The sequence below is a fragment of the Narcine bancroftii genome, chromosome 1 (assembly GCF_036971445.1).
Source record: "Narcine bancroftii isolate sNarBan1 chromosome 1, sNarBan1.hap1, whole genome shotgun sequence".
Classification (NCBI taxonomy): Eukaryota; Metazoa; Chordata; class Chondrichthyes; order Torpediniformes; family Narcinidae; genus Narcine; species Narcine bancroftii.
The window spans coordinates 436,589,676-436,600,606 of record NC_091469.1 but is presented as its reverse complement, the minus strand read 5'-3'; the positions used below and the strand labels follow the sequence as shown (position 1 = coordinate 436,600,606).

Below are 10,931 nucleotides of genomic sequence, written 5' to 3'. Positions count from 1 at the left end.
TCTTGGTACGACTAATGACAATGTGTGATTAGACGAGGTTCCACAGTGTATGTGAAATGCACCTAAAACATCTTGTGTTGTTTTGTAAATGATTTATTGTGAATAAAGTACATGGGGGGGAAGGAAATCCTTGAAGAGACTTTGCAGCTTTGTCCTCCTACATTTTTATATAATTCGGTCCATGCAGAGCTTTTCGTTATCATGAAAAGTGAATGCATATTCGGCTCATCAGCAGACCCACCCATCGATGTTCAGCGACCGCGGGCGAGCGGACGGGACATAACCACCACCCGGGGCTCCGCCCAGCGGCGGCTTTGCCACCCCAGCGCTCATTGGTCGCCCGGCCGCAGCAGTTCATTACCACGTGATCCTGAAATGGCGCATGCGTGAGCGGCGGCTTTGCCACCCCAGCGCTCATTGGTCGCCCGGCCGCAGCAGTTCATTACCACGTGATCCTGAAATGGCGCATGCGTGAGCGGCCGCTTCCTGTTCTGCTGGGAGGAGGTTTCAGGATGTGGTCAAGCTTTTGAGATGTTGGCGGCGCCGAGTTGAAGGGGAAGCGGGACAGACCGAGAGAGAGGTCGGGAGCCTGCTCCGCACAGCGTGCGTCTGAGCTCCGACTGGGACATGTACAACGTTGAGCTGGCCGAGCTGGTGTGGGGGAGGCGCCCGAGCGGCGGCCTCTCCGATTCCGTGTTCCGCAGATGGACCCAAGGTAGCGGCCCCACCCTGAGCTCCAATCGGCCTTGAATGATGAGGCAGAAGGCCCGAGGGCAGGCCTCGCTGCCAATGCTAACCCAGGCTGGCTTGGGGCTGGGCAGAGTCTTTCTCGCCTTCCAGTTCTCCCACGTCCACTAGCTTGACCCGACTTTCAATCGTCACCCACTCTCTCCCTGGGTTATTGGGAGTCTTTATTGTCGGCTACTTTTCATTGTCCTTTTTTCTATTCTCTGCGTCCCTGTTGTCTATTTCATTCATTGTACCGTTTAGGTGGTCATTTCAGTGGGTGCTTTTTCGACTCTCCTCTTGGAAGCAATCATCTCCTCATTAGTAGAAAGACAACACATGCTGCAAACACTCAGCAAGTCAGAAAGCAATTGAGGAAAGAGAGACAATTAACGTTTCGGGCCAGACAAATCCGTAGTTTTATTTTGTTACACGGGGAGGGGGAATTTGTCTTGTTCTCTTGGTCAGTCACCACATTTTGACTCTAGAACGTTTAACATTTCTTTGTGTTAAGATATGGATGCTGATCACTCTGTCATGCGAATGTAGGCAAATGTGATTGGTCTGGATGGACATGCATTGGACTGAATGTCTTGGTTCTGTGCATGATGAAAGTGTTGGAGAAACTCGGCAGGTCCTGATTCTGTGAGGTACCGCTGATTCTTTGACTTAATGGAAATGTTTTCCAAGTAAATGTATTAACTTGGTTAAACTAAGGGGTTTATTTGTCTCTTTCTGTGCCGTTTCATGCACGTGACCTTGCCTAGTTTAGTATGATTAGAGCCAAAGAGGGCTTTGCCAGCCCTGTTGCATGAGAATGGTCAAACCCATAATTAAGCCAGTAGACTGTAGATACTGAAATTTGAAACAAAAGTAAACTGGAAGTACTCCATTGTTGCCTCTCAGCATCTTCCCTTGTATCTCAAAATAATATTTGATATTTGGCTTAGTTATAAAACACAAAAATAAACTGCTGAGAATTCAGTGGACTAAGCAACAGTTGACATACTGATGCAGGGTCTCTTCCTGAAACCCCAACAATTCTTTTGCCTGTGCAACTGCTGCTTAACCTCCTGACTAGTTGTATTAATATATTTGAGTGCTAGATCAGTCATTATTTTGGGATATCAGGAGATTAATTGGTGAGATGTTTCTGTGAACAAAAAGGCCCGAGCATAGTTTCTGCAGACTATTGAAGGTATCAGAACATGGCAGTAAGATGTCTTAAAAACATGGATAGTTCTGATTATCAGCAAACCACAGAATGTTAGTGAGTTAGACCGCAGTTTGAATACTCATCATGAAGATGTAGTGTTTCTCTTGAAGGGAAGATTTTCACAAAGTCTTTCACAAGTTTAAACTGGATGAAGGCGAAGAAGAGATATGAAGGTTTATTTTTCAACCCGGAGGTGATCTGGGTATGGAACTTGCTCCTTGAAAGAGTGTTAAGCTAAAACTCACTTGTCTAAGAATGTAATGTGTTGTGAAGGATTAACATGCTAGAAGATGACAAAAGGTTGGGAAACTTATTTTCTTGATCTACAATGAAAATCTTTGTATTATAAATCCTTTCATTGACAGGTCATTTCTCCATTTTTAAATTTTCTCTTGTAGGCTTTGTTTTAAGTCAGTCTGAAGCTACAGCCTTGGAACAGTTTGAAGGCGGTCCCTGCGCAGTGATTGCACCTGTTCAGGTATTTGGATCTGTTAAGTACAGGTTTACTTGGTATTGGAATGCTGTATACAAATGGGCATATATCTAATAAGCATTATATCACTTAAAGGACTACTTGTAGTAATGGTCCAATAATGCTCAGTTTAATGTTTTTTAAGCTTTTTAATTGACTTTGGGGGTATTGCAGCCTGGCGGATGAAATGATTTGTCCAATTGTATCTGTCAGTATGCAGTACCGTTTCACAACGTTCAATCTTGTACCTTATAATATGCCTATTTTAAACTATTATTTAAAAAAGGAGAAAAGGTGCTTTAATAGTCCATCAAATGTGCAGTTACACAACGAGCATTTTGATTAGATATGGTAATTTAATGTTTGTTATTCCTAAATGTAAAATTCAATAGACATGAAGTTGTCTGATTGTTCAGCAAACTACTAGTACTCAATTTCAGTTGTCCTAAGTTAACAAAGCTTCAGATATCATTGTATATAAAAATAAAAACTACAATTTACAGACTTGTTTAATTAGTGTGTGAACATCTGTTTATTTGGCTTCTTATGACCATTAACTGATATTTTAAAAAAATAAAGAATTTCAAACTTCACATTTATTGTCTGAGTACGTGTGATGTATTTAACCCTGATATTCTTTTCCCTGCTGGCCTCGCAGAATTTATACTTAATAGTACTGCAAAAAAAAACAATTCTCAAGAAAAGATGAGTATACAAAAGAAAGGAATATAAATAAACAGTGCCGTGCAGAAGAAAAAATAAATATTCAGTAATAAGTAACCTGCTGAGCAAGAGTCCTTAAATGAGTCTCTGACTCAGTTTGTTGTTTGAGTCTGATGGTGGAGGGGTAACAAATGTTCCTGAACCTGGTGGTGCAAGTCTTGTGGCACCAATACAGGTACGCAATCCGTCATCCGGAACCCTTGGAGGACAGTGTGTTCCGAATTTTTCCAGATTTCAGATCAGAAGCCCACTGCCCCAGATTTAAGCCCACCCGAATTGTGCTGCTGTATTTACCCTCTTCCAATCGCACTGGTGTCCTTCTCCCCCCCCCCCCCCCACCCCCTTCCAGTCGCGCTAGTGTCCCTCCCCCCTGCCCGCCCGAGTCGCGCTGGTGTCTCTCCCGCCCCCCCGAGTCGCGCTGGCATCCCTCCCTCCCCCCTGCCCGCCCGAGTCGCGCTGGTGTCCCTCCCCCCCGCCCACCCGAGTTGCGCTGGCGTCCCTCTCTCTCTCTCTCCTCCCCCTCCACCCCCCCTCTGCTGTACCAGCACCAGGAAAATAAATGCTGGTTTTTGGAGCTTTCCAAATTTTAGATGTCCAGATAAATGATTGTGTACCTGTACCTCTTTATTGATGTCAGCAGTGAGAACAGAGCATGTCCTGGGTCGTGTGGATCTTTGATTGCTGCTGCTGTCTGACGCCAGTGTCCCATGTAGATTTCCTTGATGAGGGGGACAGTTTTGGCTGTGTCCACTCCACTAGCTTTTACAGGGCTTTCCACTCTGAGGTAATTAGTGCTCCCATACCAGCTGTGATGCAGCCTGTCAACATAATGTCCATTGATCATTTGTAAAAGTTTGCCAATGTTTCTGATATCATACCAAATCTCTGAAACCTGATGAAGAGGAGGCACTGATGTGGTTTTTTCATGATGGGATTAATGGGTTGGGTCCAAGAAAGATCCTCTGAAATGGTGACTCCCAGGAATTTAAATTTGCTTACCCTCTTCACCTCTGATTTCCCCCAATGAGCACTGGATCTTTGGTTTTCCCCTCCTAATGTCCACAATGAGCTCCTTGGTTTTGGTGATGTTGTGTGTGAGTTGGTACACCATTCAGCCAAGTTTTCAATCTCACTTCTGTTTGCCAACTCATCGCCCTTTTTTATACAACCCACTATCGTGGTATCGTCAGCAAATTTGTAGATGGATTTGTTTTTCTTATCCTGAGCCGTAACACGCTTGATTTACACTGGATCCAAAGAGAGAAAATGGTTAAGTTTCAGGTTAATGAAGTTGGTGAAAATGTCACATGACAAATTTGTTAAATAGCCATTTAAACTACGTGGACTTGCGCAGTTTATTGGCTGCTCATGTCTGACTTTGGCAGCTTGATGCAAGCAGAAATGCAACTCTGGGGAAAAGAAAGGAAAATTGCGACTAACTTGCAACATGATTTCACAGGTTTATTTTTGCAGTGATACATAGGTTAACTGTATGAATTCAACATTTTTTTTGTTTTCAGGCTTTCCTTTTGAAGAATTTCCTGTTTCATTCTGGGAAACCAAATTGGCGAAGTTGTACAGGTACAGTTAACCCGTCAATTCACCCAAAGTTTATAAGTATTCAAAAATGTAAAGAGATTTGTTTATGTTGCTTTCCAGTTAGGTGAATTTTGTGGGAACCATTAGAAAATTGGTGTTTGACTTTTCAGATCACACATTAAGCTTTTTTTTAATGCGAATAATTTTCGAAGGTTGTGTCTACTTAGTGTAGTTTTCTATATGGTATATGTTGCAATTAAAATGAGGTTTTGAATTTCAGATCTACTTAACATTACAAAAGGTTATTTTTCAAATCTCAGTCAGTTTAATAATACTTCTGAGACGTTTAATTTTTACCTATGAAGAGAAATGTCCCACGTAAGAGCTAGCCGTCAATGAAATTAAAAATTAAGCTACCCCTCTGCCACTAACACAAAATAAAGTTCATAACCAAAAATCTTTGAGGTTATTATCCTTTTTGATAATTTGTTTGTACTTGGGAAAAAATAGAAGTGTAGTGTTTAGAATAAATAGTTTAAAAAGACAAAAATACTATTCTGTACTTACACTGACCAAACTTCATAAATATTTCAACCTTAAAGCATTTTATTTTTAGTCACATTCAGTCTCAGTCACAGTCGCTGCAACTGGAAGATCCTCCCCCTTCGTGTAGTTGCCCAAAATATGAATAATATTATAGATAATTAACCGTTCTCTCCTCCCCCACCCCCTCCACACCAAGTTTACAGATAAAGCCTCTAGGGTGACCTACCAAGCAGGGATAAGGAGACACTTCAAGAGAGTCACCTCAATGATGAGTAGCATCAACCAATTCTTAATCCTGGACAACGCCCTTGCTATTTCACATCACTTTATTCAAACAGCTGCTATGACCAAGACACTGCTGGCTGAATATTTGCTCCCATCTTCAAAGGTTTTTATGTTGCTTCAGAGAACATTTGATTTTACAATTTTAAATTTAATGCATTTATTTTTACCTATTTTTTAAAAAAATGTCCTCTTTTTGCTGGTTGCTTGAATTCCAAATGTGAGGGGCTTTTTACTGCATATTTTAGAAATCAGTTTCTAATATTAAAAAAAATTGGTAGAGATTATTATAAATCTGAATTTATTATGAAAAAGTCAACTTGTTCCTTGAGAGAAAATGTTACTTTTTTTGTTCTAAAAGTGACTACTCCCACACCATCTTTGTATTTTGTCATTTTGTGGGGGGGGGGGGGGCGGCAGCGGCAGTGATGCATTAAGTGCTGCATTTATTGTTGCCCAATCCTAATTTACCATGAGAAGAAAACTTTGAGCAATCATCTCCAATCACAGCAGTCTTTCTGGTAAAAGTACAGAGTGGTGCATTTCCAGCCAGTATTTAGACCCAGAGATGATGCAGTGATTACAGGGCATGATTGTGTGTAACATGAGTAACCTGCAGGTGGTGGTGTTCCCATGTGTCTTGATCTTAATGATAGTGGGATTGTGAAGTGCTGCTAGGTTAACTTGAATGGATAACTGTTGTATTCTTCGTAGCTGTTTTACTCTGCAGCTGGTGGTGCAGGGAACAAACATCTTTGGATAATTCATAGGGATCCTCAGTATTGTAGCTGTGTAGAGCTGGATAGTCTGTTTCTTGGGTGCTGTTGCCAATGCACTCATCTTGGTAAATTAATAATATCTCAAAACATTGTCACGCCTTATAAATGTTGGAAATTGGACAACTTTAAAAGATTTAATTATTACAAAAATAAAAAAGATGACCTTTCCTTTTTTTTTCAATCAGTGACAGATGTCATATTATTTACTATTTCATCATTTCCCATTAGTGGAAATTGTATAGAAATCATTCTTTCCTGACATTTTGCCCTGGAGTAATGTTTGATCTTAATTTCCTGTCAGGGAGGTAAGGGTATTGTCACAGAGGCAAGGCTGATGCTCTGATATTGCTTTTCGTCACAGCTTATTAATGAGTGTTTAAAGGATGTTCAATCAGTCCATGTACCTTATAATCATTGTCTAGCTGATTATGTTAGTTACAAATGCAGGTTTTAAATTTCTGTCAATTTCAGAAGAAGAGCTTAAGCATCTTTTCTGCCTCACTCTGAGTGAGATTCTTGAAACTGCTAGATTAAACAACTCCAGCCCTTTCTGTTTGGTAATGTGGGCAAGAGGAAAAGCATCAGACGAACATGCCAGTATTTCTGAAAATCAGCCAGATTCCAGTCAAGGAACTGAAGAGGAACAGCTCTGTAAGAAACCACCTTTTTGGATAAATAATTATATATGATGGTGAATATTTCCATTTTTTGAAGAAACAATTTTGCTTTCTGCTTGCCTAATGTATGCAGTCTGCATGTCTGTTCAGATATGTTTAATTGAAATTAGGACTATTCATTAGCTTAGATTGGAAGCAGTATATGAAAACATTTTTAAAAAAATAAATAAATTTATAAGTACAGTACAACTCTGACTAGCTGAAATGATCAACAGGGCCTATTTCTGATAAGCAATTTTTTTGGAGGATATGTGGTCATTTTTTTTTTAAACATTCTAATAGCAGCAGCATACCACATAACAGTTTTTAAACAACAAACAACAAAGGAAAACTTTTTAAGCATGAAGTAATGTTTAATTTTCACCAAACAAAATAACCTGAATAAAATAAGTCATTTGGCTTTGAAAATTTTCAGATAAATGAGGATTTCTGACTTTTTGGAGCTGAACAAATGTCATTTTCGGGTCCAAAAAATTTTGGATAAATGAGGATTTTGGATGATTTTGGATAATTGGAGTTGTACTGTATTTTAATTTTATAAATATTTTAATTTCATAAATAATTTTATAGAAATGTTCATTACATATTTTGGATAAATTATGTTACTTCAAACCTTGTCATTTAAGTTGCAATATTAACTGGATTGAGTTCTGTGTGTCAGAAAATTGTTATTTGTTTTTATAATGTAAGAGAATGATAAGGAGTCAGGGTAAGTAATGGAACTATTTTAAAATCCTAATTATTGAATGCAGATTTCAGGAAGTTTCATACTTAGTCTAATATCTCATTCACATTGTGAATATGCAAATTCAGACATTTACTACTAGGATAAAATTCAAGCATCCATCTCATGTAAATATTGAATTAGCTCCTACCCTCCTTTTTCAGAATATTGTGGACAGGAGGTAAACATGAAATCTCCACTTGCGAGAGACTAGGCCAGTCCACTGAAATGCTAGAAAAGCTAGTCAGGCCACACAGCATCCACAGGAATTAAAAGGCAGTTGAAGTTTTGGGCCTCAGCCCTTCAGTACTGTAATTCAAATGGTCACCTGAATAAAAAGGAGGAGGGGAGGAATACAAGCTCAAAGGTAATGGATACAGGTGAGAGGGTGATGTGGAAGAAGTTGAGAAGTGATGGGGAATTGGGCAGGGCTAAGATAGATTGCTCTCTGATAGGATAAGGGATGGACGGAGAGTACGAGGAAGAGATGAGGGAAAGAGATTCTGGGGAAGGGGTTATTGGAAATTAGCAAAGTTGATATTAATGCTATCTGGTTGGAGACTGCTGAGACAGAATTTAATTGGAGGAAAAAAAACATGGATTTGATCTTGACAGACACCAATCAGATGGCATCAATATTTAATTCTTTGTGTTAACCCCCCCCCCCTCTGGTTTTTCTGTCCCTCATCCTTGGTCTCCTTTCCTCCAGATCTGTGGATGCTGCATAACCTCTAGTTTCTGTAGCACTTGTGTGTTGTGCTGCTTTATCATATGGTAATTTTGCTGTGGTGTTCCTTGAGCAAGTATATTGAAAAAGGTGGACATTATTGGTGGAAAGCCTCTCTAGCCAGCACAGTGTATAGAGTTCATCAATTTAATGGGACATGAAATGATGTATCATTCTTAAAATGTTTGTGTTGCTTTATTTTTATTTGCGTGGTTCCTCGAGATTCTACCTACACTATGACTAACATCACCTAGTGCTGTTGCTATAGTGCATTAAGTATCTTTTCTGAAATGTACTATGTCAGGAAGCTGCACACGAAAGGAATTACAGATATGCAGACGGGACTGAGGGGATTATACATTCTACATCTGAATGACAATATAGTTGTCTCTGGATTTTATATCCTTTTAACATCAGCTCAAACTACCTTTAGTGTCCAATGATAGGATTGTTGTCGCACACATAAGTACAAGATTTTTACTTGCTGCAATCCAATGGATACTTGTGTGTGTTTATATTAAAAAAAACCTGTAATAGTGTATGGTACTTTAAAATGTCCCAAAGGAAGAAAGATAGTAAATATAAAGGATGGATAAATATTCAGATACGGTTTGTGGAAGAAAATAAAAGCTTGTGTTTCAGTAGTCTTAATGGTCCCAGTGCAGTTTGTGGTTAAGTCAGTATGAGGATGTTCAAGAGCCTGACAGCTATGGGATTAAAAAACCATTCTTGAACCTAGAGGTTCTGGATTTAGACTTTTATACCTTCCTGAAGATAATAGTGAGAAGTGTTTTTGTCCAGGGTGATGGTGGGTCCTTTATGCTATCTTCTTGAGGCAGTGCATTACATAATTGTCTTCAGTGGATGGGAGGTTGGAGCCCAGGATGCCTATGTTTGCAGACTTCTACATTTCTGACACTTGAATTTTGAAACCAGGCTATGATGCAACCAGTCAGTTTCCATTCCAAAGTGCACCTGTATATGTTTGATATAATTTTCAAAGACAAATCTTCTCACACTTAGTAAGTAAAAGCATTGATGTGCTGCCTTCACAATTGCCTCTGTGCTGGCTTCAGGAAATCTACTGAAATGTGGACTCTAAGGAATTTGTAAGTTGCAGATAGATAAGGGGTCCCTTGATCCCTTGTGGATTATTCTCATAATCCACAATAAGATCCTTGATCTAGTTGAACTTCAACGAGTTTGTTCTAGTAACACCCAAGCAATTTCTAGTTCCTATATTCTGATTAGTCATTTCTCTTCTTTCTGACAACAACAGGGGTTGTCGTTTAATTTATGGATTGAGTTGGAGTCTAACTCGGCTGTACAATCATTAGTGTATAGGGAATAGCTGCCTATTACTGGGCTTTGTGGAGCAATCCATGCTGAAGTCTATACAGGCAAGACTTCTCAACTCTTTCTGTGGTATATCGATGACTACATCAAGACTGACTCATGTATCCGTGATGAACTTGTCAATTTATCCACTTCGCGGCCTGGTCCCTTCCTGGATCTCTCTGTTTCCATCTTGGGATACAAACTTTCCACCGACATATATTGCAAACCCACCAACTCCCAGAACTACATGGGCTACACTTCCTCACACACTGTCCGCTCCAAGGATTCCATCCCCTTCTCTCAATTTCTCTGTCTCTGCTGCATCTGTTCCCAAGATGAGGTCTTCCATTCCAAATCTTCCGAAGTGTCTGCCTTCTTCCACAAACGTGGCTTTCCCTGCACCACTATCAACTTGGCTCTCACCTGCATCTCCTCCATTTCCTGTTCATCTTCCCTGGTCCACTCTGCTCCATACGCAACAAATATAGAATCCCCCTCATCCTCACCTACCAGGCTCCACATCCAACACATTCTCTCCCAGAATTTCCGGCACTTACTGCGATCTCACCTCCAGGCACATTTTTCCCTCTCCTCCCCTCTTGGCCTTCCGCAGGGAACTCTCCCTCGTGCACTCATCCCTCCCCACCCATTGCACCCCTGGCACCTTGTGCCAACACCTCCTCCCTCACCACAGTCCTTACAAATGACTGCACTTCCAGTATGCTGTCTAAACGCGCGCAAGGAAATGGAGATTTTGAGATTTGGTCGTTCATGTGTGAATGACCAATGCTGATACATCGGACACTTTTCAGACCAGCAAAATCACACAAATTCTATCTGGGGGAAAAAAAACATATGGTAATTGACTCTTGATTCCATGTGTGAGGACAAAAACAATATTAGTAGGCCATCAACATTAGCAATCTCTGGATTTCCTCCTTATCTATGCAAATTTTGAGAGACCAAAGTTTCCATCATTTCTATCATGAACATTAACTATCATGAACATTAACTATCACTTCAACTACAAAATTGGGGCCCCAGGAAATTTAACCTTCAACTGAAATAGTTTAATTTTAAGGTGCTGATTTCTGTTCTGAATTTTCTCCATTTTAATTTTAACTCAATATATTTATAACCATAAAAATTAAGAGTAGGATTGGTTTCAGCCCTTGATTCTGA

At 40.1% G+C, this 10,931-nt stretch overlaps 1 protein-coding gene across 2 annotated transcripts in view; it reads left to right on the top strand.

Annotated features, from left to right (window-relative positions):
• Nucleotides 1-441: 441 nt before the first annotated feature.
• mindy3 (MINDY lysine 48 deubiquitinase 3) overlaps nt 442-10,931 on the top strand; it is a 133,751-nt gene continuing 123,261 nt past the window's right edge. For both annotated transcript variants that reach the window (XM_069914332.1, XM_069914333.1), the window contains exons 1-4: nt 442-715; nt 2,341-2,420; nt 4,658-4,718; nt 6,755-6,934. In XM_069914332.1, the coding sequence (XP_069770433.1) occupies nt 628-715; nt 2,341-2,420; nt 4,658-4,718; nt 6,755-6,934 (409 nt within the window). In that variant the 5' untranslated portion in view covers nt 442-627. The remainder of the gene's footprint in view (nt 716-2,340; nt 2,421-4,657; nt 4,719-6,754; nt 6,935-10,931) is intronic.